The sequence below is a fragment of the Schistocerca cancellata genome, chromosome 4 (genome assembly GCF_023864275.1).
Source record: "Schistocerca cancellata isolate TAMUIC-IGC-003103 chromosome 4, iqSchCanc2.1, whole genome shotgun sequence".
In the NCBI taxonomy this organism is placed as follows: domain Eukaryota; kingdom Metazoa; phylum Arthropoda; class Insecta; order Orthoptera; family Acrididae; genus Schistocerca; species Schistocerca cancellata.
The window spans coordinates 366,617,612-366,643,844 of record NC_064629.1 but is presented as its reverse complement, the minus strand read 5'-3'; the positions used below and the strand labels follow the sequence as shown (position 1 = coordinate 366,643,844).

General features: G+C 40.1%; 1 protein-coding gene across 4 annotated transcripts in view; it reads right to left on the bottom strand.

Moving 5' to 3' along the window:
- LOC126185190 (zinc finger Ran-binding domain-containing protein 2) overlaps positions 1 to 26,233 on the bottom strand; it is a 71,654-nt gene that overhangs the window by 39,003 nt on the left and 6,418 nt on the right. For all 4 annotated transcript variants that reach the window (XM_049928054.1, XM_049928052.1, XM_049928053.1 and 1 more), the window contains exons 3-4: positions 13,960 to 14,065; positions 4,125 to 4,284 (exon numbers count right to left, since the gene is read on the bottom strand). In XM_049928054.1, coding sequence (XP_049784011.1) covers positions 4,125 to 4,284; positions 13,960 to 14,065 — 266 coding nt within the window. The remainder of the gene's footprint in view (positions 1 to 4,124; positions 4,285 to 13,959; positions 14,066 to 26,233) is intronic.

The window sequence follows — 26,233 nt, the reverse complement described above, 5'->3', positions numbered from 1 at the left end:
AGAGAGAGAGAGAGAGAGAGAGAGAGAGAGAGAGAGAGCACATTTTACATAGTTTTTTTAAATGTATTTTTAATAGTTAGTTTCAAGTGTACCTAAAAAAAAGAGTATTAGTTGATCAGTGACTTTGTAATAACACTTTGTGTGATTTTATCAAATGCACATTTAAAGATATTTGTTAAGGCTTATATTTTAAGTTATATATGGTTGTTATACACAAGCAAGAGGGTAAAACGAGCCATTTAATTTATGGGGGAAATAGTTGGGGAGATCAATTTTCTTATCAGATATTGTATTGGACTTTGTTTCATTGATGCTGAGAGGATGCTATGATATCATAGCTGGGAATTATTTTGCATTTTTCATGTTACTTTGAGAATTGAATCCCAAACTGAAGGTCTGATTTGTGCATTTCTTAAGCTTTGTTTTGTTTTCTTTGATGAGTTATCACAGTAATGTTTCAGTGAATGTGAGTGTCATTAGAATCTATTAGCTTGTTTCACATTTGGGGGTCTAAGTAGGTATATGAAGGAGGATGGATGGGCCACAGACTGAAACGGATACTGTACTCATGTTTTGTTATGCAGCACATTTTGCTTGTGGGCGCAGTGGGTGACACTGACTGTTAATGAAATGGACTCAGGATTGGACATATGGACTCACATGTTGCAAGAAACAAGATTGATGAAACCTAATGTTTAAGTGAGTGTTTAAAGTTTGTGCTGTGGATAACAAAAGTGAAAGCAGAGTACACAAAAGAGTGCAAAATGTGCTTCAGTGGTGTAAAGTTCACACATATGTATATGTTTTACAGGAAAAGGAAAGAGCTGATTTGCAAAATTGACATGTCACATGTTGTTGTTGGAGATATTCTGTGTGGCATAAGAGTAAATTAATTTTAAGGCATTTTATTGTATATTTGTAAATCTTGAGCATTTTAAATACAAATTTGGATGCTTGTATTTAACATGGAATGGAAAGTAACTTTAAGCATGTTTCACATTTCTGGCATACAGGTAATATTACCTGTATATTTTGTAAATATGTGTTTCCATTGTCACTTTTAGTCTTATGTAATGTTTACTATCTATTTATTTATTTATTTATTTAACACTGGAATGCCCACTGAGAACATGTGGGATTGTTTACGCACTGTTTCGAACCATAAGTAAACAGCCATTTTAAATTGCATCTCCCTCAGACCAACCATTAAGAGATTTTGACCTTCAGTTGTGATTTGGCCAAAATCTCTTGGGGAGGGGGAATTATAACATTACATTAACACCGATGGTCAGTGGCAGACATATTTCCACATGTTGGTTATTTCTGCAGGAAATCAGTATGCTTACATAGTGTATCCGTGTGCCATACGTCTTACAAGAATTTTCCACAGAATCAAAATACAATAGTTATATTTGTTCAAGAACAGTGGCATTTAGCCATAGAAAATAGTTTTAGAATGCCATAATGTGGAAAAGTTGTAGAAATCTCTGTTATTTTGGATGGACAACTTTGTGTGTCTGAACGTGATGGATGCAGTGCAAGTGGTAAGGGTCTTTAATGTTGGGGCAGTGCTGGAGTGTGGATGTGACCACTTAACAGGAAAACAGCAATTTTTATTAGCACAACCACCTGCATTAAGGGAACAAATATCATGTAATGCTAATACTGTCAAGATGCTAAGCGAAATCACCCCTAGAGAGAAGCAACAAGTTCACAGAAAACAATGACAAGATTTTTCGTAATGAGCAGGGCCGTTTAGCATTACAAGCTCTCAGGTAATGACACCCAGACAGTTGTTTGAATGGTACTCTAAGAACATTGCAGTGTGTCACTTTCATTATTCAACAGTGAGTATGAAGCTGAAAAATGTCTCCTTTGAGAGATTCACACAATTGCAGGTACCCACAAGTTACACTGTGTTATTCCCACTGGCCATTACAATATGTAAATGAAAGTTTTCACCAATTCACCAGACATCAGAAATGAATCTCTAACTAGGATCCAATGAGACTCATACCTTAGTGATATCACAGGGTTTGTTGCATGCATGTACGAAGATGTGTTTTCAATGTTAATGAAGATATGAATGATGTTTCAATTAGCTTCCTACATCCTCACGGGCCTTACCTCCATGCATATACCCTGCAAAATCTGACATCTTGACTGTGGACAAGAAGGACATTCTTGCGAAGACTGATGTGAATAGCAACAGGATTAACATATTTCCTTTCATGAAAAGCTGCACAAACAGTGTTATATATCACTTCCTAGTATTAAGGCATAGTAAGTCTACTTGATACATTTGTCATATTTGTTTCTGTAAATCTGAACCTGTTTACCATGCCTTCCAAGCATGTGTTTGGCTGGCATGGCTATATTATGTTTGTGGGATGGCTATATCATGCATTACTGAAGGCCAGATGTCATGTGCAATGAGCACACCAAATTTTATGAAAATCGAAGAGGGTCTAGGTTGGCACCTGCGTTGATTTGACATGGAACAAGTCACTTGGGGGAAGATAGGTACCACCTACATGAAAATTAGAGAGATCTTTGGAGAAAAGAGAAGCAGCTGTAGGAATATTACGAGTGCAGATGGAAAATCAGTGCTAAGCAAAGAACTGAAAGCTGAAAGGCAAATGTAGAGTGGCTAAGCAAGGAAAATGAACTTTAAGGCAATCACACTGGGAGTGGATATGTTTGAGTTCAAGAGATCCATCTCGTCCTACAAGCTGTTAGGGAAATACCGGCCCACTGAGACATAGCCCCACTTTCCTGAGTAAGCCTTATACAACTGAGATGCAGCATGTTCCTCTGAGGTTGCCTGCTGATGACCGTTCTGCCTTAACAGCAATAATGTTTCATCAGCATACAGCACACATTGAGATTAAGGGGTTTCTTATAGAGGTTTTGACCACCCTCACACTCCAGGCAGCTAAGCCAAGATACCTGGTCCCTGTGCCACACAATGTTCCACCATCACATCCCCAGAGGTTACCGTTACAGAGGACTGGCAGTGTTTACCAATCACCAGCTCAGGGAACTTAGGTTCACCAAATGCTGGGCTCCCAGAGGTGCTCACCATTTAGCACAATATGGGGGCCATGTATGACTTATCAGATGCCACAGACGCACGACCTACCCTCCTGCAACACTAAATAGATGACATTAAATCAGAACTACTGATATCCTTGGGAGAGCCATCAATGACAAAACAATTCCATCTTGTGTGCAAGAAGTATGAGACTGGCAGACTGCCCTCAGATATAAAAAAGAATGGTATAATTCCAATTCCAAAGTAATCAGGTGCTGAGAGTTGTGAATATTACTAAAGTGTCAGTTTAGTAAGTCCTAGTTGCAAAGTACTAACAAGAATTCTTTACGGAAGAATGTAAAAACTTATAGAAGCTGACCTCCGGGAAGATCAGTATGGATTCCAGAGAAATATAGGAAAATGAGAGGTGTTAGTGACCCCTATGTCTTCTCTTAGAAAATAGTTTAAGAAAAGGCAAATCTACATTTACAGCATAGGAAGCAGTGGTTGAGAAGGGAATGAGATACGGTTGTAATCTGCCCTCAATGTTATTCAATCTGTACATTGAACAAGCAATAAAGGAAACCTCTATCTGTACACTGAACAAGCAATAAAGGAAACCAAAGAAAAATTTGGAGACGGAATTAAAGTTCAGGGAGAATAAATAAAAATTTTATGGTTTACAATGATTTTGTAATTCTATCAGTGACAGCAGAGACTTATAAGAGCAGTTGAACAGAATGGACAGTGTTTTGAAAGGAGGATGGGGTTGTATGTAATTAAAATATGAGATTGAACGTGGTATCAGAGCTCATCCCCCCTCTCCCCCGTAATTTACAGGAATGAGGTGAGTTGTGTGTTCGGATGTGGTGTCAATTCTCTCCAGCGACCTACCAAGGCCTCATTGCTTCCATGCCACAGCATTTCGTGACGTATCTGTGTCAAAGTTGGATATACCAACTATTAGATAAAAACACAAATTAATGTGCACTAATGAGTGACACACAAATTCATAAATATTATGATAGTAAAGGAATATAAACAAGAATATACTGATCTGTGCACCTACTGCACAGAATTACTCCATTACCTCATCATATTCATCATCCGAGTCCGAACGGCGTACATATTCCACAACGCCACGGTCATTGTAACCTCCACCATAACCAGTACGTTCTTCAACCTCACCATACTTTGGAGCATTGCACATGTTACACGACTGTCGGCGGGCCCAGTTGACATTCCCACACCTAACAATCATTATAAAATAATCAGAATCAGAGGAAGAAAAAACAGAAAATATGAACAATTACAGCAATCTACATGTTCAAGGTCATCATTAAACAGTAATCCACCACCAGCGTAACCAAAGCTAACAAACTTGAAATATAGCTTCATGACAATTTCAATTTGTTTCCTCTAAGGAAATTTTGAATTCTTACCTGTTTTCACATGGCTAAGCCTAAGACAATGACAGAATTTAAACCATCTATTAATAAGGACATTCCATGACAAGTGGTCTAGGAAGTTCCCACATGACCATCACGGATTTTGATGAAATTTTGTATGAACATGCGCACATGTTCCTGATAAATATTGGTAAAGTTTCATAATCACTAATTCAATACTTCTGGAGATAAGAGTCCTTCGCTTGACCATATAGCACAGCTACCAACAGTGCACCCATCAGTTTTGAGCAACTTTGAGACATGATACCTCTGCCACTATTTCCATGGAAGAAACAAAACTAAGTCATATTGTACATTTTACATTCTCTTAAGCAGAATAATAATAAAGATTTCCTGGGCTTTTTTTTATGCTTACTTTGAAGCAAAGTTGACAGAAAAATTAAATACTTGGAAAAATGTGAGGTTTCACTTTTTATATTTCTGGAAGTAATTGTGGGATCAATATGAAAAATTGCACAGTAAAATATAAAATTTCGTTCTCCTACTGTTTTCCAATAGTTTACAAATAGCAAGTAAAGTTGACAATTTACCAAAAAAAAAAATGCTATTTTTGGCCCACTTTTACAAAAAAGAGACTTCTGTAAACTCTTTTAAATGATTTTCATTCGAAACATCATGTGCTAAACCACCTAAAAAACTGTATTTGGTTTTGCAATGGGACTGAATAAAGCCCTAAAAATCAACAAGGGGGGGGGGGGGGGGGGTGCATTCAAAGCAGGCCCATATTCTGTTGATACTCAAATCTGATATCTTTTATCACATTCTACGATTGTTTAGCACTCTCTGGGGAAGGCAATACTAAAATGGTCAGGAAGAGAGAAAATCTGAGTAACTCTGAAAACTTCAAAAAAAGAGGTGCCATTTGTCATGACTCATTGTGACATTTAAGTTTGTTTTTCTGCTACAACTACAAAATCGAACTGGTTATAAACTTCACAATGTAGCTGTGCATTACCAAGTCAGTGGAGCTCATGGTAGCGAAATAGCACACATTGTATAAATAGCCTGCAGGTTTTACACCACTGTCACACTGCATAGTAGTCTGCCTGACTTTTTTGGAATGGATTCATGTTGTAGGGAATTATTGGTATGCCTTCTTATTGTGTAATGTCATTGATGTGTTAGTTTAATTCCAGTTTAAGGTATAGGGTACTTTGTGTTAGTGTAGCCTGCAGTTTTGGTGGAAAGGTGTACTGATGAAAAATTGTATAAACATGTTGCTGTGGCCCATGGTTGCTTAACCGCAGCTGTTTCATTTTAAAGTGAGAAAACCAGCATCCCCCAGTGCCATAGGGGCACACCTGATAGCTGTAAGACAGCAGCCATGGGCGTGTTTCTTTACAGCAAGTTCTCAAGCCAGATAAGGGTTTCTTTACACAGGATCCCAAGCCTGATGATTCATTTCTATTAAGCCTCACAGGCCTAAGTTGAAAAAGGTCTCTTTTAGGATAATAAGTATATGTTTATTTCAAACTACTTTATTTTTTACAGGTTGCATTAATTTACTGTAGAATATCATGAGGGAAAACTATACTGTTGGCCATATGATGTTACTGATGGGAATGTTTTGATAAGACAGAACCCAAAAAATTACCTTTTCCAGTTTGATTGCCTCAAATTATTAGAGATTATAAGAGCCACAAAAACGAAAAAAACTTCTTATTGTTTATCCTCATTCAATTTCATTGTTTATAAAATGAATTCTGTACAGCTGAATGTTGTAGAGATGCCTAAAACTAGAAAAAAGAATCTATATTTGCTATTGTTCTGGCTCAACCTCATTTCCCAATTTTCAGGTTTATCCTGCAATTACTTCCAGAGATATAAAAAGATAAACTTCACATTTTTTTCAAGTGTGTGTTTTTTGGCTGATTTTGCATCAAATTCAATATGAAAATTGATCAGGAAATCTTTTTTAATATGTGGGATCCTGCCCACTCATCGCTTATAGGGTGCCTATAGGATGCTGCATTCTTGGAATGCTATACAACAATTCAAACAAAATCACATTAATAGTTTTTATTACAAATAAGAAGAATGACAATACTTAACTTGTATTTACAATGAGTGGTCACAAGCGATGGGTGACATGCAAGTTAGTGTCCTTTGCTATATACAATGTAGTTGCAAGCAATTGATATGGATCAAGTGTCACTGCTATCTTAACACTCTCTGCTAGGCTGTGCTAATACTGTCCGAATACTGAGCGAATAGTGAGCAGCCAAGGCTGGCAGGAGCACCACTTACATTCTCCTCTTGTAGAGGCTGCTTCTGTTGTTGTGCGGTCCTAATCAGCGAACCATTAGCCAACGTTGTTTCACCGCCTTCTCTTCTCTTGCGTTCTTCACCTACATTCCAGTGCTTGTGGTTACACCAGAACATAATATTTCACTTACAAGAGTGCAAAGTGTTGTACAAGATGGCCTAGCCCCCCCCCCCCCCTCCCCCTTTTCAAGAAAATGCTGCCGGAGATATTGTGTCTCAAAGTTGCCAAAAATTTACGAATTCACTGTTGGTAGCTGCGCTATGTGGTCAAACAAATAATTATATCTCCAGAAGTATTGAATTGGTGATTGTGAAACTTTACCAATGTTTACTGGGAACATGTGCGAAAGTTCACACAAAATTTCAGTAAAATCTGTGGTGGTCATGTGGGACATTTTTCGAAACTACACCACTTGGCATCCTTGTCGTCGGCGTCGGCGTCGTCTTCCAGTCTGAAGCCTGCTTTGACGCAGCTCTCCATGCTAGCCTATCCAGTGCAAGCCTTTTTATCTCTGCATAATTACCGCAACCTGCATACATTTGAACCTATTTACCGTATAGATCCCTTTGTCTTCAACAATTTTTGCTCCGACACTTCCGTCCATTACCAAACTAACAATTCCTTGATGTCTCAGAATGGGTCCAACCAATTGCTCCCCTCTTTCACTCAAGTTGTGACAAGTTTTGTTTTCCCCCCAATTCAATTTGGTGTCACCTCATTAGTTACTTGACATATCCTTCTAAACTTCAATATTTTTCTGTAGCAACACATTTCAAAAGCTTCTGTTCTCTTCTTGTCTGAAGTACTCACTTCCATATCTCACTTCCATAGGAGGCTACACTCTACACAAATAACATCAGAAAAAAATTCTTAATACTTAAATTTATATTAGATGATAAATTGCTCTTTTTCAGAAATGCTTTTCTTACTATAGCCAGTCCACAGTTTATATCCTCTCTACGTCGGCCATCATCAGTTACTTTGTCGTCCAAATAGCCCATCTACTACTTTTACTGTCTCATTTCTTAATCAAACTCCCTCAGCATCGGTTGATGTTTATCTTATAACTTCTTCTGATCAGCTGCTCTTCCTAGCACTTTGCTGCTTCTGACAGAATTGCATTGTTGCCAGGTAATCTTAAATGTTTATATTTCTTCTCCCTGCACATTAATTCCTTCTCCAAATTTCTCCTTCACTCCCTCAACATGTTGCTCAATGTACAAACTGAATAACATTGTTGCTGGGATACAACCTTGTCTCATTCCCTCCTCAATCTTTACTTTCCTTTCATGTTATTTGACTCATAATTGCATTCTGCTTTCTATACAAGTTGCAAATAACCTTCTGTTCCTTGTACTTTATCACTGCTACCTTCTGACTTTCAGAGTGCATTACAGTCAACATTGATTAAAGTTTTCTTTAAATCTACAAATGCTATGAACTTTCTTCTAAGGTACGTCATAGGGTCATTATGGCTTCGTGTGTTCCTACATTTCTGCACGAACCAAATATCTTCCCCAAAGTCTGCTTCTACCAGTTCTTCCATTCCCAGTCTTCTGCAAATAATTTGTCTCAATATTTGGCAAGCATGACTTATTAAACTTATAGTTTGGTAATACACCTGTTCAGAACCAACATATCTTCTTTGGAATTCGAATTACTACACTCTTCTTGAAATCTGAGGGTATTTCACCTATCTCATATATCTTGCACAACAGATGGGATAGTTTTTTCATGGCTGGTCCTCCCAAGGCTCTTACTGATTATGAAGAAATGATGTCTAGTCATAATGTCTAGTTCATGGGTATCGTTTTAACTTAGATCCTTCAGCGCTCAGTCAAGATCTTTTCGTAGTATCGTATCTCCCATCTCCACTTACTGCATCTCCCTTTCTAAATATCTTCAAGTTCATTTCCCTCATATAGCCCTTCCATATACACTACTGGCCATTAAAATTGCTACACCATGAAGATGATGTGCTACAGACGCGAAATTTAACTGACAGGAAGAAGATGCTATGATATACAAATGATTAGCTTTTCAGAGCATTCAAACAAGGTTGGCACCGGTGGCGACACCTACAACGTGCTGACATGAGGAAAGTTTCCAACCAATTTCTCATACACAAACAGCAGTTGACTGGTGTTGCCTGGTGAAACGTTGTTGTGATGCCTCGTGTAAGGAGGAGAAATGCATACCATCACGTTTCCGACTTTGATAAAGGTCGGATCGTAGCCTATCGTGATTATGGTTTATCGTATCGCGACATTGCTGCTCGCGTTGGTCAAGATCCAATGACTGTTAGCAGAATATGGAATTGGTGGGTTCAGGAGGGTAATACGGAATGCAGTGCTGGATCCAAATGGCCTCGTATCACTAGCATTCGAGATGACAGGCATCTTATCCGCATGGCTGTAACAGATCATGCAGCCACGTCTTGATCCCTGAGTCAACAGATGGGGACGTTTGCAAGACAACAACCATCTGCACAAACAGTTCGACGACGTTTGCAGCTACTCGGAGACCATGGCTGCGGTTACCCTTGACGCTGCATCACAGACAGGAGCGCCTGCGACGGTGTACTCAACGACGAACCTGGGTGCATGAGTGGCAAAACGTCATTTTTTCGGATGAATCCAGGTTCTGTTTACAGCATCATGAGGGCCGCATCCATGTTTGGCGACATTGCAGTGGTCACACATTGGAAGCGTGTATTTGTCATCGCCGTACTGGCATATGACCCGGCATGATGGTATGGGGTGCCATTGGTGACACGTCTCTGTCACCTCTTGTTCGCATTGACGGCACTTTTAACAGTGGACGTTACATTTCAGATGTGTTACGACCCGTGGCTCTACCCTTCATTCGATCCCTGTGACATCCTACACTTCAGCAGGATAATGCACAACCACATTTGCAGGTCCTGTATGGGCCTTTCTGGATACAGAAAATGTTCGACTGCTGCCCTGGCCAGCACATTCTCCAGACCTCTCACCAATTCAAAACGTCCGGTCAATGGTGGCCGACAACTGGCTCGTCACAATACGCCAGTCACTACTCTTGATGAACTGTGGTATCGTGTTGAAGCTGCATGGGCAGCTGTACCTGTACACGCCATCCAAGCTCTGTTTGACTCAATGCCCAGGCGTATCAAGGCCGTTATTACGGCCAGAGATGGTTGTTCTGGGTACTGATTTCTCTATGCACCCAAACTGCGTGAAAATGTGATCACATGTCATTTCTAGTATAATACATTTGTCCAATGAATACCCGTTTATCATCTGCATTTCTTCTTGGTGTAGCAATTTTAATGGCCAGTAGTGTATATACCTAGAATAATAAAAGGGCTACACACAGTGATATAACCATGTGCTGGCAAAGGATGCCTTACAACATTTTGTGTCATACAGGACCACAAAAATTGTGTGTATTGTCCCTAAATTGACAAGAGTCTCCCAACAATGCTTTTCCTAAAGCACTAGGCGGTAGTATGTGAACGTGTAGCCTACAGACCAAATACAATGAATTAAATTCTGGTGGATGTAAGTACTGTTCCACTGGAGTTGTTATTCTGTCAATTATCGACCCAAATTTGTGACAGTATCATGTATCTTTATGTACAATGATTAATTTAACTATGTCACAGATGAACTACACAAACCACAGTGAATGGGGTCAGTACCTTTGAATATATGTTACAAGGGCATCTACAGTTCAATGTAACATGTTACATTTTCTCGTTAATATTCCCTTCTTTGATTTTTTTCCTCTCTGAGAGAGAGCTAGTAGGGCCTACACCACAACAGCTCCCACCACTGTTGGGACAACTGCTGTGTCACACACAGAAAAAACAATACATCCCAAATTTCTAAGTGCCTATGCTACATTTTCCACAGTTCATCTGGTATACTCAAGTAGTATCATCAAACTGGTGAAATTTAAAGCTTCATGTCATGATCAGTATATAGTGCTACAAAACAATATTGCAATGCCTGTGTTGTTAAGAAGTATGACGCACTGTTCCTTCAGACATGCATGCATGGTTGAAGGAACACTGCAATATCACATTTATCCACCAATACCAAGCAGCAACTTTCAATTAAAATATCTCTCATCTCTATGGGAATTACATTACGTGTACAAGTGCATATTGTGATACATGGACGGTAAGACATGAATGTTTGGGTCTGGTCAAGGGTCATGCTTGGATAGCCAAAGTGGATAAGGCCACCACTCACAAAAAGCAGGAAATCCAGGTTCGAGTCCAGCTCCGGCATCAATTTTTATTGTCACCATTCCATTATATAGCTGATTGTTGTCCATATACACAACTGCAAATACATTTCATGCATGCTACAATAGTGCCTGGATGTCAGATACACACACGGAGAAAATTCTGTGTTCACTTGCTGGCAAAAAAATAATTTGTTCAGTTCATCATAATGATCAACATTGTCTTAACAGCCATTTGGCATCCTGTGCTGAATTAAGCACACCTCTGGCCTCAATAATGCATTACGATCTTTGTATACACACATCCATGTTTCTTCCAGGGAGAACTATAATAATACCATTTACACACTGTGTGATCTCTTCACGAGCCCCTGAGCGTGATTCAATAAATACACTGCTGGCCATTAAAATATTTTGTGTATACGATATAGTAGGAAGAAAAAAAGATTAAATTTGTATATGATTTGGGGCTATACAGGATGCAAAATTTATCAAAGAGTTGCCACCAGTGGTAGCACAGCTGGGCATCAGGTTCAACTGAACTTGGATGACAGGTGTGGGTAAGTCATGCTGTGCTGCCTGAACTATGCCAGAGTTCATCAACCATACTGGCTGGTGACTGGTGGCATAACTAGTCTTTCAACAACCCATGACCAGTGGCTTTCAGTGGGGTAGAGATCTAGAGAACATGCTGACCAAAGCAGCTAACACCCTGTTTATCACAGTAGGTCAAGACAGCAGAGGCAATACATTGTCTTCTGTTATCTCACTAAAGATAACATCACAGAGATCTCGAAGGATTGGCAGTCACTGGCTTTGACATGTCAGAAATGTAACTGCCACTGTTCAAATTACCAGCTAAGTGAACTGGGGGTGATCGTGCTGTATACCAAATTGCAACCCATTTCATCACATGAAGTGATGGAATCAAATGACAATGAATGCATTATGGCATCTTTCATTCTCCCCAGATGCTCCTCACACAGATATGTGTATTGTGATGCTGTATGCTGAACCTGGATTCATCTGGAAAGATGATATGGTGCCACTCCTGTGTCCAGTGTTGTTGCTACTAGCCACACCACTTTTGCCATACCTCTCCCCTCTGGTGCATGAAGAAAAACCACAACAATGATCACCATGCTGATAGCAGTGATTCCCATATCATCTTATTGACCTTGTGGTAAACAAGTTCGTTAGCTGACTCTAGGTAATGACATAACTGTGAGATCCTGCACAGCCGAGTGAACAACATTACTGTCCTCTAGAGTGCTATTGTGTGGGACAGCTGAGATTCTGATGGCACTGAGTATGGCCCTCCTAGACCCATCAACTCTACATTAGCATGACAGTTGCAAGATACTGATCAAGGCAAACAGCAATTTTAAGGAATTATAAATCGAAGTCTCTAAAGGCAATCATCCTGTCACAGCCTTTCTCCTTACTCAAGGAGTAACATGATCTCACACAAATAAATCAAAATTGAAATGCTATTTCTGAATGGGATTACTCCTACCTACTTTTTTGGGTTGCACTGTAATACTAACGATTTGCATATCCAGGTATGTAGTACATTTCATGTCAATTTGACATTTGTTGAATACCACCTTTATTGCATTGAAATTTTAATGGCCAGTGGGATAGAGCGTGTGTGAGGCTGTTTCCAGATGATGATGATGATTATGTATATAGGAAAGAAAACTAGTGAAATGTACGAAGACCAGTATGGTATCAACACTTGGAACATGGTCTCATTTGAGTCAAGGTAAATACATTGCAATGGACTGCATTAATAGGTGGAAAGTTCCACTACAATCTGATTACATAATTAGCTACAAACAACTGGAAAAATTAACATCTGTAAAATTTTTAGGAGCAGAAGTACAGAATAACTAAGTGAAATGACCACATAAAACTAGTTTTAAAAATCCAGATGCCAGACTGTAACTCATTTGAAGAATTCTTAGGAAATGTAACACACCTACAAAAGAAATAGCCTCCAAAATCCTTGTTCAACTTCCTCTCCAGCATTGTCTGACAGACGCCATTACAAAGTAGGATTAACAGAGAAGATCTAAAGAAGAGTGTAGTATTTTGTCATGGGTTTGTTTGGTATGTTCAAGTTTGTTATTGACTGTCTCATCCAATTCTAATGGCAAACACTACAGGAGAGACACTGGGCATCACTCAGAATTATTGTTAAAATTCTGACAGCACTTACATTTCAAGAGTTAGGCAAAAATTATTCCTCCCACATACACATCATGAAATGACAAAAGAAAACAGGAGACATTAAAAGTCATATGGTGACTTCCCGGTAGCAGTTTTCCTGTGCAACAGATACAAATAACACAGTAAAAAGTGATGGGTAGGTGGGCTGGAGGGGAGGAGTGATTATAGTGGTGTCAAAAGTATCTTCCACCACACACCATAAGGTGGCTTTTGGAGTATCACTGTAGAAAACATTAGGTTCATTTTATTTTGTATCTTATCCATTAGCATTTTTGTGGTAAGATGCCATTATAGAAAAAGCAGTTTATAATTTTTTAAGCTGTTAGGCTTATGCTACCAGTTTTGTGTTAATTAGTGTATAATGATCATAGCCACATTTTCAATAATTTTTTCCGTATGTGTGACTACCATACTGTAAAATAATTAATCATTTCAGTAACTATTTCTGGTGGCCAGAAATTACTTTTTACCATTACACAATTATAAAAGAATTTTGTTGAATTATTATTGCTTGCGTGTTTCATTTATATCTGTTGAATAAGTCACATTACACAGTATGAAGGAATATGCAACATTTTCAAATCGGAATTCCCTCTCTCTGATTCAGTTGCACTATGTTACAGAATTCAGTTTATGATTTTGTTCTAAAATCCATAAATCTTAAAAGATCTAATAAAATCCATTTTTCAGAGTGGGAAAGACAACTGACTGTATACATAACTTACTTATTACACTGCCAATCATCTGCACTGAAAAGCCCACGGCTCTTCTCTGCAGCAGCTTTACCAATTTCATGGCCTAACTTCTTCTTTTTCAAGCTTTCCACTTTTTCTGCAATGAGATTAACCACAGCAAAAAACATTAGTAACATAAGATTAAAAGTTTGCATTAAAAAAATTCTGAATACAAGGATTCAGTGACCTGCAAAATGATAACACTGGTGAGAAGAAAAAAAGACAAAAGAAATATATGAGGACAGGACATTAGATCTAGCACACTCAGTGCAGCAGTCTTCAGCACCCCTGTTTAATATATTTATGTATATATGTAACTGGCAATATTTGATTGAAATATATTAGCAGGTTATTTGAGAATGTGTGGCAATGCAACTTAAGGGGAGGCATGAATGTCCACTTGCACAGAGGGCTACACTGCCCTCAATCCCCGTAATGCTTCCAGAGCCTGTTCACCTGCTGTTTTAAATTGGTGCCATTTTGAAGTACTCTCTTGAGAAAGCTAGTAGTGAGGCAAGAGTGATGCCATAAATGAATACATTAAATCTTTTATAAGGAAACTAAATTACCCATGTCACTGTGAACTTGGGATTAACGAAGAAGTGACTCCCTTAATTACATTTTTATGAAATAATGGAACTACTGTTAAAGCCTGAGATTTTGAAACAGACATATATGGGTCATTATTGATGGAATTAGATCTATCAGTTAATAGTATTACAATTAAAATATTTGTACTATTGTCAGCAGTTTTTTTGTATTGTGGTTAGGGCACCTAACATAAATGTTACAAAAGCCACTAATTACAAATTACATTGGAAAGTTCATGCGGAATGCATAAAAGGTTATTTAAATTTATTATTGTTATTATTAAATTTAAATTTAAAATAATATATTCAATAGAAAAATAATAAAAACATGTGTAAATGTCTTCATGAATGCTCACACACATCCTCTCACAGTTAAACAAAATTCTGACCACCTCGCTAAGAGAAATCCCCTCAAATTTGAAGATGAAAGCTCCAGTGTCAACCTTGTTGCCCCGTGAGTCTCGACGCACACAATGTATGAAATGGATCCCATGCTTCTCCAACAGCTCATGTAGTTCTTCATCAGTATGTCTTGTAGAAAAATTATACATTGTACCACGTTTCGACTCTTATCGGGCATTACGGTAATGGGTACATCATTCAGTAATTTGCAAAGTATCACCTGGCACTGGGTAGGATTTGCCATTTTAATTATGATTGAACCACTTCATAATTTACTGAAGGAAGTGATTTCTCAAAATATGTTCAAAGAACACGAGCTTAATAGAGAGGAAGGACCCTTCATATGCACAAGTGCAAACCAGCAATTGGAGAGTAAGTTTCTGCAAGCCACTTTGTTTCAATTTCTTCCCATAGCATGGTCAATGAGGTAAAGTTCCTATGGTCATAATGGCACTGAAGACTTCTGGTCTGCTTAAAGAGAGAACCAGAGCCACACAGGCACCAGGTGTAAGCTTAGGCCCTTTCACATTGACAGACATCTGCCATGATGCTGACTACCCCAAACGATGGCTCTCCCCTTGGGCACCACTCTGCCAGAACAAGGGTCACTTGGCTTGATGACCATGGCCCAGAGGACCCGGACAGGCACCTACTTCTTGCATCCACAAGGAAGTAACAGTCTGGCATCAATAGTGCATTCCCTGCACAGTCAGACTGCTACCACTCTATAGGTACCTCATGACCTCCTCATGGACTGGCTGCTACAGTCAGAATAAGATTACAGCAAATGAAAGGAAGAACAGCTGCAATAGCTTGGGAACACATGCCCACCAGAGTCCAGAAGCCTTAAGACAGGGTGTATACAGGGACAAGGAAAAAAAATTCCCGGATTATTCCCGGATTTCTCCCGGATATCCCGTTTAAAAAATATGCTATTTCCCGGGCGACCTACTGTCACTCAGCACAGAAAAAGTTCCCTTGGAACTGTAAAACTTATCAATCCTTTGAATGGTTAACGTTTTATATAATCGCGTAGAACTTCCCGGAAAAAAAAGAAAAGCTGGAGCAGAGAAGTTTTGGAAAGACCTTTGATTTGCAGCAACATACACACTGCATATTTTCGTATTACGAAAGTATAAATTCGAATTGCACCAAACACAGCTTGTTAGTTTCCGGAGCGTTGCAACCGAGGTTGTGATGTCCTTTTGTAAGCGAGTCATATCTCAAGCCACGAGATCTCGCCAGTCGATGACAGCAGCTATTCAGAGCATAGGACACGTGTTATAGTCAGCCACTAGCAAGATTACTGGTTACATAGCGCGAACACACAAGAGGAAAAGTTAACGGTTTACATTAATGTACACAGTACCGTATATCTACAAGAAAAGCTAAGCTTTCACGTGTAATATTGGTCTTTTTTTGGTGTGATATACTTTAAGATACATCACACACATGTGCCAGTAAATTTAAAATTGTGACAAATGCCTTGGCTCGAAATTCTTGAAGTGGCTGGTCCTCAAACTGTTCAGTTTCGAACGCTCTGTGATTTAGATATCCATCCCACTTTCACACACGTAACATAATTCATCTTGCGTAAAAAGAAATTTACTTTGAAAGTAACGCTTTTCTAACCACCGTTCGCAATACTGTTAGTTATAGGTTCGATTTACCAGTTGCCAGAGAGCGCCAAAAACGAATTATTGTGCGTGTGCAACTGCAGTGGTGTAGGAAGCCCGCATGTTCGTGTGTATAAAGCACTAAGAGAGCTTACACTAAGCTTTTCAGTGTGGTTTTTGGGATGTAAATTTTCTTGGAGTACCAGTACTCTACGATCTCATGTTTGGTTCTTTATTATGGCATAATGCCATACATGGCAGAAGATGATAACGTGCACTTGAAATTCACCAAACAGTTGGAAGTACCCAAAATTGTTAAATGAAACACTTCGTTTCAAATAAAATGATTGCCTCAGCGGAATTTCTTTAGCAAACTTGCAAAAATAACTTCATTCTTCTGCAAGGCGATTAATGCTTGACTGCTACTAACTTGGAAAGAAAATAAAATCAGAAACTGAAATTAATAATATATTTTTGCCCTCTGTAATTATGTGAATGCATTTTAATTCACTTGATAGCTCCCGGCCACAGAAATCCGTTTTGTTTTCATTTGACGTGGGAGCTGTACACGAAGAGAAGCAGCGAAATCACTTAACGTAAACACGGGTCACGTGGAGACTAACCCCCTCCCCACTACAACTCAGACAACTCTGTGCAAGTGCGAATCTGGCAGCTAGGGCGCGCGAGAAAAATTTTTCTCGTTTGCATCTGGCTGCTTGCTGCGACTACCGATGCAGCTAACAGCCAAACTTCAAGAAGCGGGAAGCGAGAGAAGGTACTGCTTATACGCGAGTCAAATGCACATGCGCAACAGACCGCTGGCAACTGGTCAAACGAACCTAATGTGAACAGTTGTGACGTCATGCTCATAGCAAGCAGTTTACTGTTACGAAGAATTACAGTCTGCGCCCTACGGCCTTTAACATATTTTTGCTATCTGTAGACGCTTGTGCGTGCACGGTGTTTTGTTGTCGTAAAATGCACATTTCCTTTGCCACTACAGTTTTATTTTTTCCCCTCTCGTTTATATTTTATTGCTGCAGTATCATTCTCCAGTAGCAGGATACAATAACATTCTTTGATAGAGAATCAATTCTGCAGTCAAAACTACAAAAATGTAACTGAAAGCTAAAACAATGAAAAATTCCTGGAATTCCGAAAAATTCCCGGGTTTTTCCCGGTTTTCTCCCGGATGAAAAAATTCCCGGGTTTTTCCCGGAATTCCCGGTTGTCCCGGGTCGTATACACCCTGTAAGATGAACTCTCAGTTCAATATGGTGTGGCCCATTCATGACTAGAACGGTACAACTGTTTCCTTCAGAGAGGCTTGGTAAGAAGTATCACACGCCTTTATTGAGGTTGCAGCAGCCCATAATTCCTTATACCACATATTCAAAATCTGGTGCTTCAGTTGTGATTTCCCAGTATGCCCAGTTGGTTTGGTGTCCAAATGAATGTCATGCTGGTTCCCGCACTGTAGGTTCAAATAAAATGTCTTGTATGTTAAGAGAACAAAATGTTTCAGAGATAGCACTGATTTATTTTTTGTGGGCATCACTACAAAACACAAAGGTCTTGGCTGAGGGAGATCTTATTTAATGCAAGGTTAGACATATGGCTACCAACCCTGCCGTATATACATAAAGCATGCACTCTGAGAACACTGCTTGTGAACCTCTCCTGGGCTGAGTACACAAAACTAACTAACCTAGTCATGAATTCTGGATCCGTCTGTGTATGCGAATCCATATTTAGGTTGGCTGGTTGATTGCTTGGTTGGATTAAAAGAGGGGCAAAGGGACCAAATTAAGAGGTCGTCAGTCCCTTATTCCGAATAAAAGAATGCCACAAGTGTGAAAATAAAACAAATGACTGGCAACTCAAAATGCAATGAAAGGAAAAATCACAAGAACGATGAAGGGCAACAAACATATAAATGGACAAAAGAGGACAAGAAAAACCACAGAAACGCAAGAAACAGGACAAAGGGATTAAAACAACAAAGCAGATTACCACGGCTGGCTGACCATGAGAATAAAAAAAGGAGAAGCCAGCCACTCTGCAACACATTAACACCTCCATCCTAGAAGCACTACGGTGGAGGACACAGAGGGACAAAGGACATCCGCTAAAACTTAGATCAAATGATAAAATAAATTATTCATAATGATGAATAAAACTTAAATTAAATCAGCCGATGAGGCTTTGTCAGATAAAATTAGCAGCAACAAGTAGGGTAACCCAAGATTTCGTCGCAAGGCTGTCAAGTGGGGCAGTGCATCAGAATATGGGCCACTGTCAACCGGGCGCCACATTGACACTCAAGCGGGTCTTCATGGCGCAGGAGGTAACTGTGGGTCGCTCAGGCATGGCCAATGCGGAGCCAGCAGAGGACAACTGATTCCCTGCGAGAGGCCCACATGGAAGACTTCCTCACATTCATAGTCTCCTTAACAACACGCAGTTTGTTGTGTATACTGTTATGCCAGTCCATCTCCCAATGCCAAAAAACCCTACAGTGTAACTCAGAACACAGGTGAGGTTCAGAGATGCCCATCTCCAGAAGCAGTTTCGCATAGCCTGTTTGGCGAGCCCGTCGGCAAGTTCGTTGCCTGGGATTCCGATGTGACATGGAGTGCAGACAAACGCCAATGAACGATGGGACCGTTCCAGAGCATAGATGGACTCCTGAATGGACACCACCACAGGATGGCGAGGGTAGCACTGGTCGATAGCTTGTAGGCTGCTCAAGGAGTTAGTACACAGGAGAAATGGCTCACCTGGGCATAAGTGGACGGGCTCAAGAGCACGAGATATGGCTGCCAGCTCTGCAATGAAAACACTGCAACTATCTGGCAAGGAGAGGTGTTCTATATGTCCTCCATGAACATCGGCAAAGTCAATGTGACCATCAGCCATCAATCCATTGGTGTAAACCACTTCATGGCCCTTGTACATGTCACCGAGAGGAAGTGCCAGGGGAGAATCACAGGGTTAACTGAGTGCTTCGGGCCACGTGAAAGGTCCAGGCGAAGCCGTGAGCTAGGTGTATACCATGGAAGTGTTCATGAATGAACCTCAAGTATAGGTGGTAAAGGCAAGGACTCCAGTTCAGAGAGAAGGGATCGCACACGAACTGCAATTGTAAGCTCTGACGTGGGCCGCCGATGCGGGAGATGAATCACCATGGACGGGAGAAGGAGATTGTAATTCAGATGTGCAGAACTATGAATGTGTAAAACATATCTGGAGAGCAATTGCGCATGCCTAACCTGCAATGGAGGGACTCCGGCCTCCACCAGTACACATCACCAGACTCATCCTAAAAGCTCCTGCTGCTAGGCGAACACCACAGTGGTGCACTGGGGCGAATAAACGCAACGCTGAGGGTGCCACTGAACCATAAACCAGACACCCATAGTCAAGGCGGGATTGAACAAGGGCTCTGTAGAGCTGCAGCAGTGTAGAGCTATCTGCACCCCAGTTGGTGTTGCTCAGGCAGCAGAGGGCATTGAGGTGCTGCCAGCACTTCCACTTAAGCTGACAGATATGAGGAAGCCAAGTCAATTGGGTGTCAAAAACCAGTCCTAAGAATCGATATGTCTTCACTACAGTGAGCGGACTGTCATTAAGGCAAAGTTCTGGTTCCGGATGAACGGTACGACGCCGACAGAAGTGCCTAACACACAACTTTGCAACCGAAAGCTGGAAACCTTGGGCTAGAGCCCAAGACTGCGCCTTGTGGATGGCTCCCTGTAGGTGCCGCTCAGCAATACCAGTACTGGTGAAGCATTACGAAATGCAGAAGTTGTCTGGATACAGAGATGGTGAGACGGCCCTACAGCTGCTGCTAGACCATTAATGCCCACTAAAAATAGAGAGAGACTCCGTACAGAGCCCTGCGGGACCCAATTCTCCTGGGTATGTAGCAAAATATGGGATGCACCAACTTTGACATGAAAAGTATGAAGTGACAGGAAATTCTGGATAAAAATCGGGAGCGGGCCTTGGGGACCCCACTTGTATAAAGGATATGATGTCGCCAGGTGCTGTCATACACTTTTCGTAAGTAAAAAAAAGACAGCAACCAGGTGTTGGCATCTGGAAAAGGCTGTTCGGATGGCAGACTTGAGGGACACTAGATTATCAGTGGTAAAGCGATCCTGTCAGAAGCCGCCCTGACATGGAGCCAGTACGCCACATGACTCCAGGACCCAACCCAAATGCCGACACACCATACGGTCCAACAGCTCACAAAGAACGTTGGCGAGGCTTATGGGCCGATAGCTATCCACATCAAGTGGGTTTTTACCGAGTTTAAGCACCGGAATGATGGTGCTGTCCCGCCATTGTGATGGAAAGATGCCTTCACACAATATCTGGTAGAAGATGATGAGGAGATGTCGCTTCTAGTCAAATGAGAGATGTTTAATCATCTGACCGTGGATCCGATCTGGCCCAGGAGCTGTGTTGGGGCAATGTGAAAGCGCAATGAGGAGCTCCCACTCTGTAAATGGGCCATTATAGGGTTCACTGTGGCCCGAACGAGATGACTTTCCTCTCCATCCTCTGTTTGAGGATGCAAAAGGCTGGGGGGTAGTTCCCCAACGAAGAGGCTCAAGCATAGTGCTCAGTAGTCATGTTTTCATCGGTAGACAACACGCCATTGATATTAATGCCAGGGACACCTGTTGAGGTCTGGTAATAGACGACGTCTGACTCTTGGATTGAACTCAGATGCTGCAAACAGCGTGACGGTTCATCTTCACCATGGGGCTAATAAAGTTTTAGTGTATGTAAATACTATTTCAAAAACTTTATCGACATAATAGAATACAAAAAGAAATAATCATATGGTAAACAAAACTTACACAGACCATAGACAAAATTTAAAGGGAAAACAAGAACAATGAAATGTAGCACCATTCTCGTAAGCTGTATATACTTTGTAAACATATAGCATTGTAGTAAAGAACTGTCAAAATATCCGACAAAAACATATTTTTACATTTTAACTACAAAAGGTATTATAATTAGGAAGCCCCAACAGAAAAATAAATTACTATAGATGCAATATGTTCGTCACTTCCTACTAGACATAAGTACCAATGCAAATGTTATTTTCGCAGGTCACTTGATAATGGCAATAAGCCATAACAAGCTTGTCATATAAAATATTTAAAAAACGTATTACTTTACTGCAGCTAGTCTTGGAGTATTCATTTTCATTAAGTCTTACAAATCCAATTCATATTCACAACTCAGGTGACTTTATTAATAGACTGAAGTCACTCTGACTCAATCAATCAGATTTATTAGTAAGCTTTGAGTCTATCTCACTCTTCGCTATGGTCCATCTCATCAATTCATTGTCACTCATCAGCAGTAAGTTCAAAACCGATATAACAGTGCTACTTCATCAAGCACATTCCTCAACCTACTTTTTATTCAACACTGAATATTTTGAGTAAACTGATGGTGGTGCCATGGGTCATCCTCTACCTTTCTGGTAGTAAACTTTTCTTTTATTGAAGACTCTGAGAAGAGGGCACTTGATTTGGCAGAAGTGAACCAAAAGTTTTCTGCTGCTATGCAGATGATACATTTGCAGTGCGGCCCCACAGTAAAGAAGAACTGTCACATTTTTTGCAGCAATTTAATTCAATTCTCGAGAATATCCAATTTACAACTGAAGTGGGAAAGGTTGGCTGGCTGCTGTTTCTAGATGTTTTGCTAAGTCAGAAAGTTGATTGTTGGGACATTCCATTTACTGTAAGCCCACACATACACTCCTGTATTTGTAGGCGTCTAGCTGCCACCATCCATCACAAGCTACGGGTGTCCTTCGAACTTTGGTGCACCTGGCACATAGTGTGTCTAACAGAGACAGCCTTGCAAAGGAGTTGAAACACTTACACTGTGTTCACAAATAATGGATGTCCTTCACATTGGATCAACACAGCTCTGAAGAGCAAGAAATGTGACCACCGATGAGAGCAAGACGAGGAGTGGTTCAAATCCACGGTGTTCCTTCCATATGTCATCAATATTTCATCAAAATTAGGTGAATCCTAAGGAAACATAAAGCAATCTTCTGGCCGCCTACAAAGACTTTTTCTTTTCTCAGCTCAGTGAAAGATGGTCTGGGATTGCGGAGGGCTGGAAACTACAGAATATCTTCACAGCACGGCAAAGTCTACATTGTTCAGAGAACACACAGAATATGTGAAAGGTGCATTGAACATTAATGCCACACTCGCCTTTCGTAGCCCTGTAAATCAGCCATAGTCAAGCATGTATTTCCACAGGAAATTCTATAGATTATTCTGCCACAGAAATCCTGGCCTCAGCAAGATCCTTTAAGGATTCAATTATTACAATCTCAATCTGATTATGTCTATTTTGTCGCTCTCTGCTAGATAAAATTAAATAGGTTTTTCTAATATTGCAGCAAGCAAAATAAGCGAGACTTTTATTGCACAAATGGTCATTTTTATGTACTTTGTTTACACAAATAGCATGACATAATATAAGTCACGAAGTGCCAATATAAAATGCCTATTAGGTTTACTACAGACAATAGAATCAAGCAACTGCTAGCCAAGGACTGTACAACTGGTCTTTAATAGTGCAGCGCTCTGGCAAAAATTTGTCAAAATTTCATTTTCTTGGATACACCAAGAAGATATTATGTAATCTTTCTTACTTGTCATTCCTGTTAGTCATTTATTTCCACTCTGGTAGACTGAATCTATGGATTTTGTTAATAATTATAACAATGCTGATCTTTCGCACACCCAGTCAACCACATAAGCAAACAGTATTGACATTCACCCATTCGGGTTTATTCGGCTCAGCTCGTATAGCCCTATCTCCTTTTTGTCTGCAGGAAAGCTTTTTATTTGTAGATGAGATGGCTATTCCCCTGGCAGAAACATCACATACACTATGCATGCATTCAAAAATCAACTTATAATTCATTCAGAAAACAACTTAGAATGTGTTCAAAAACCAACAAGAATGCATTACAAAATCATATGAATAATCAATAGACCAATGTGCACTGAATACAGCAGATCATCATCAGCAGTGCATTTGTGAAACAAGTACTTTTTTTTTCCTTCAAGAATATGAATTTAACAACCCCTGAAATTCCCACCTGGGGCAGATACCCCGTCTGCAATGATTGAGGAATCAGTATATTTCTGTGCACGGGGAATGGGCTCTTACTCATTGATGATACATAGTGTTCCCAGCACTCCAGATTATTCTTGTTTATTAAAAATTGTACCCTTACTCAATGTACTTTAAATGCAATTAAATGTTCCACAGAAGGAATGCATTTGTGTCATCAAAGCACCTGCCAATGCTCTCCAATAGCTGCAGGTATTTCTTTTTGCCCATCAGGGCACAGGTTTCTCAAGTGGTGGGAGGGCACAATGAATAGAGGATTCTTGCTTCCACAGCATGTACAGTATAATTTTGTCAATAGCATCCTTTATCACTCTTTCGATTTCCTTCTGTTGACTGGTTTCAGATATTGCTCTCGAGGTGAAAGCTTGCCAGTTGGCTTTTCTAAATGATTAGCATGGTCAAATTCTGCTGATCAATAGTTTGGGAAGATAAAGACGTGTGTCCAACAGCAAGTTGACTTCTGGAAGTCAGTTGTAGAAGCTATTTCTACTAGTCCTTTTATGAGGAAACATCCCCAGCAAATGTACTTTTGCAAGTTTCATCAACTTCCATTAGCAGTTTCTGCAGGTTCATTGAAACAGTTTCTTGCATCTTGTGTTTAACAGCAGTGTGGTGTCAAGAAGTGAGAAATACATGCAGACCAGTGAAAGAACACAACCTTTTATCAGGAAAGTTGAGTGCTTTCCTATATTGTGGGATGTAAATGGCTAAGTACTATGGGACTGAACATCTGAGGTCATCAGTCCCCTAGACTGAGAACTACTTAAACCTAACTAATCTAAGGACATCACACACATCCATGCCCAAGGCAGGATTCGAACCTGCGACCATAGCAGCAGTGCAGTTCTCGACTGAAGTGCCTAGAACCGCTTGGCCAAAACAGCCAGCTGTGGAATGTGCATATAGATTTGAAGAGTAGGGTTAAAGGTACGCTGCACGATAAAATATTGTAGCATAATTACTTTGATACAACAGATAATGAAAAAAGAGTTCACAATTTGCAGGCTCTGTATGGGCAATAAATTAATCAAGTGTTTCCTGTAATCTTAAATATGTATGCCGCAGTAACCTTTCCTTTACAGAATCAATTTCTGCCCAAGCAACTTGCACAAGTGAATTTGTGCAAGTTTTTATACTAATGTAAATATCTCTGCAAGTTCTTGTGGAAGGTACTTGCTAATGGACACACACTGATAAGAAAATGGTCAATGTGGCAATGGATGTCCCATCAGATTGGGGGAGCTGTTCAGGCTACAAATTGTAATATCTATGGTGGAATACGATCAACATGTGTGATGAAGTGTGAATTCTGGCAGCTCAACTCTGGCTCACAAATTAATAGCTCTGTTGACTGACCCTTACTGGATGTGGTTTTTGTTGCCAACACATTGTTGTGGGTATTTCAGTCCCCTAGTGGCAAGAAAGGCGGAGACATTAGTTCTACTAGGTCTGCCAGCTTGTGATATGGTATGTTTCTATCTGGGAGAAGTAGATATTAGATACTGTTCCCCTTAATGGACAAATAGACTTGCACTGCCACAGCTTCCAATCCATAGGTTAGTGGCACTTGCTCACTGATGGTGTCCAACTGTATCAGTATGTGGGGAACTCCAGATGTCTTCTTGCTGTTAGTGTGAATATAACAATAGATGTTGTAGTTATCATCACTTGGGAATTTGATTTCTGAATACCATATCTCGTGTACTGTCATACAGACATCAGGGTAAGTAGCCACCTGTTAACAGAATTCGGCCAGCTGGAGAGTCTCTTGATGGTACATCAGATTTGGTTTTGTGAATACAGTGAAGGGGGAGGTAGTACAAGTTACATTAATAGTGGCTTGTGTACAATCTGAGGATGCAGTTCTTCTTCAGTTTTCATAGGCTCAACATCAGGGGTGGTTTGAGCTGGATTGGCTGGTACTGCCAAATTTAGTTTCATTTTCAATTTTTCCTTCCTGTCCCTGCGAGACTTCTGTTTCTGTGAGCACTTTCCTGTCATGACTTCTGGGATGGAAGATGATTATTTCTTTCTATTACTTGCAGTCTGTGGCTCTTTCAGCCACTGGTTGTTAGTCTGGTGATATATTTCATTCTGAAAGGGGGAGGGGGTGACTTGGCACGTGATGCTTGTGGAAAATTAGGTGTGTGTGGTTCCACTAATGATGTCATTGCCACCCATGCTATGAGTTTGAGGTCAAGGGAGGTCGCGTCCTCTCATTCAGTTAGACAACATTCTTTGATGTGTGACTAGAGCAAGGAGTTAAAGCTTTGAGATTTAGTACTCTGTCGTACTAGGTGCAGATTTTGTCACTATTTCTGCAAAATTTTATGTCATACCGATAAGGTGGGACCATTAAAATGTTTCCCTTGAATTCCAATACAATATTCGGTTCAGTGTTTTATATTCTAGGATCATCATATTATTCTAGACATGAAATGGAATGTGATACTGATAAAGCAA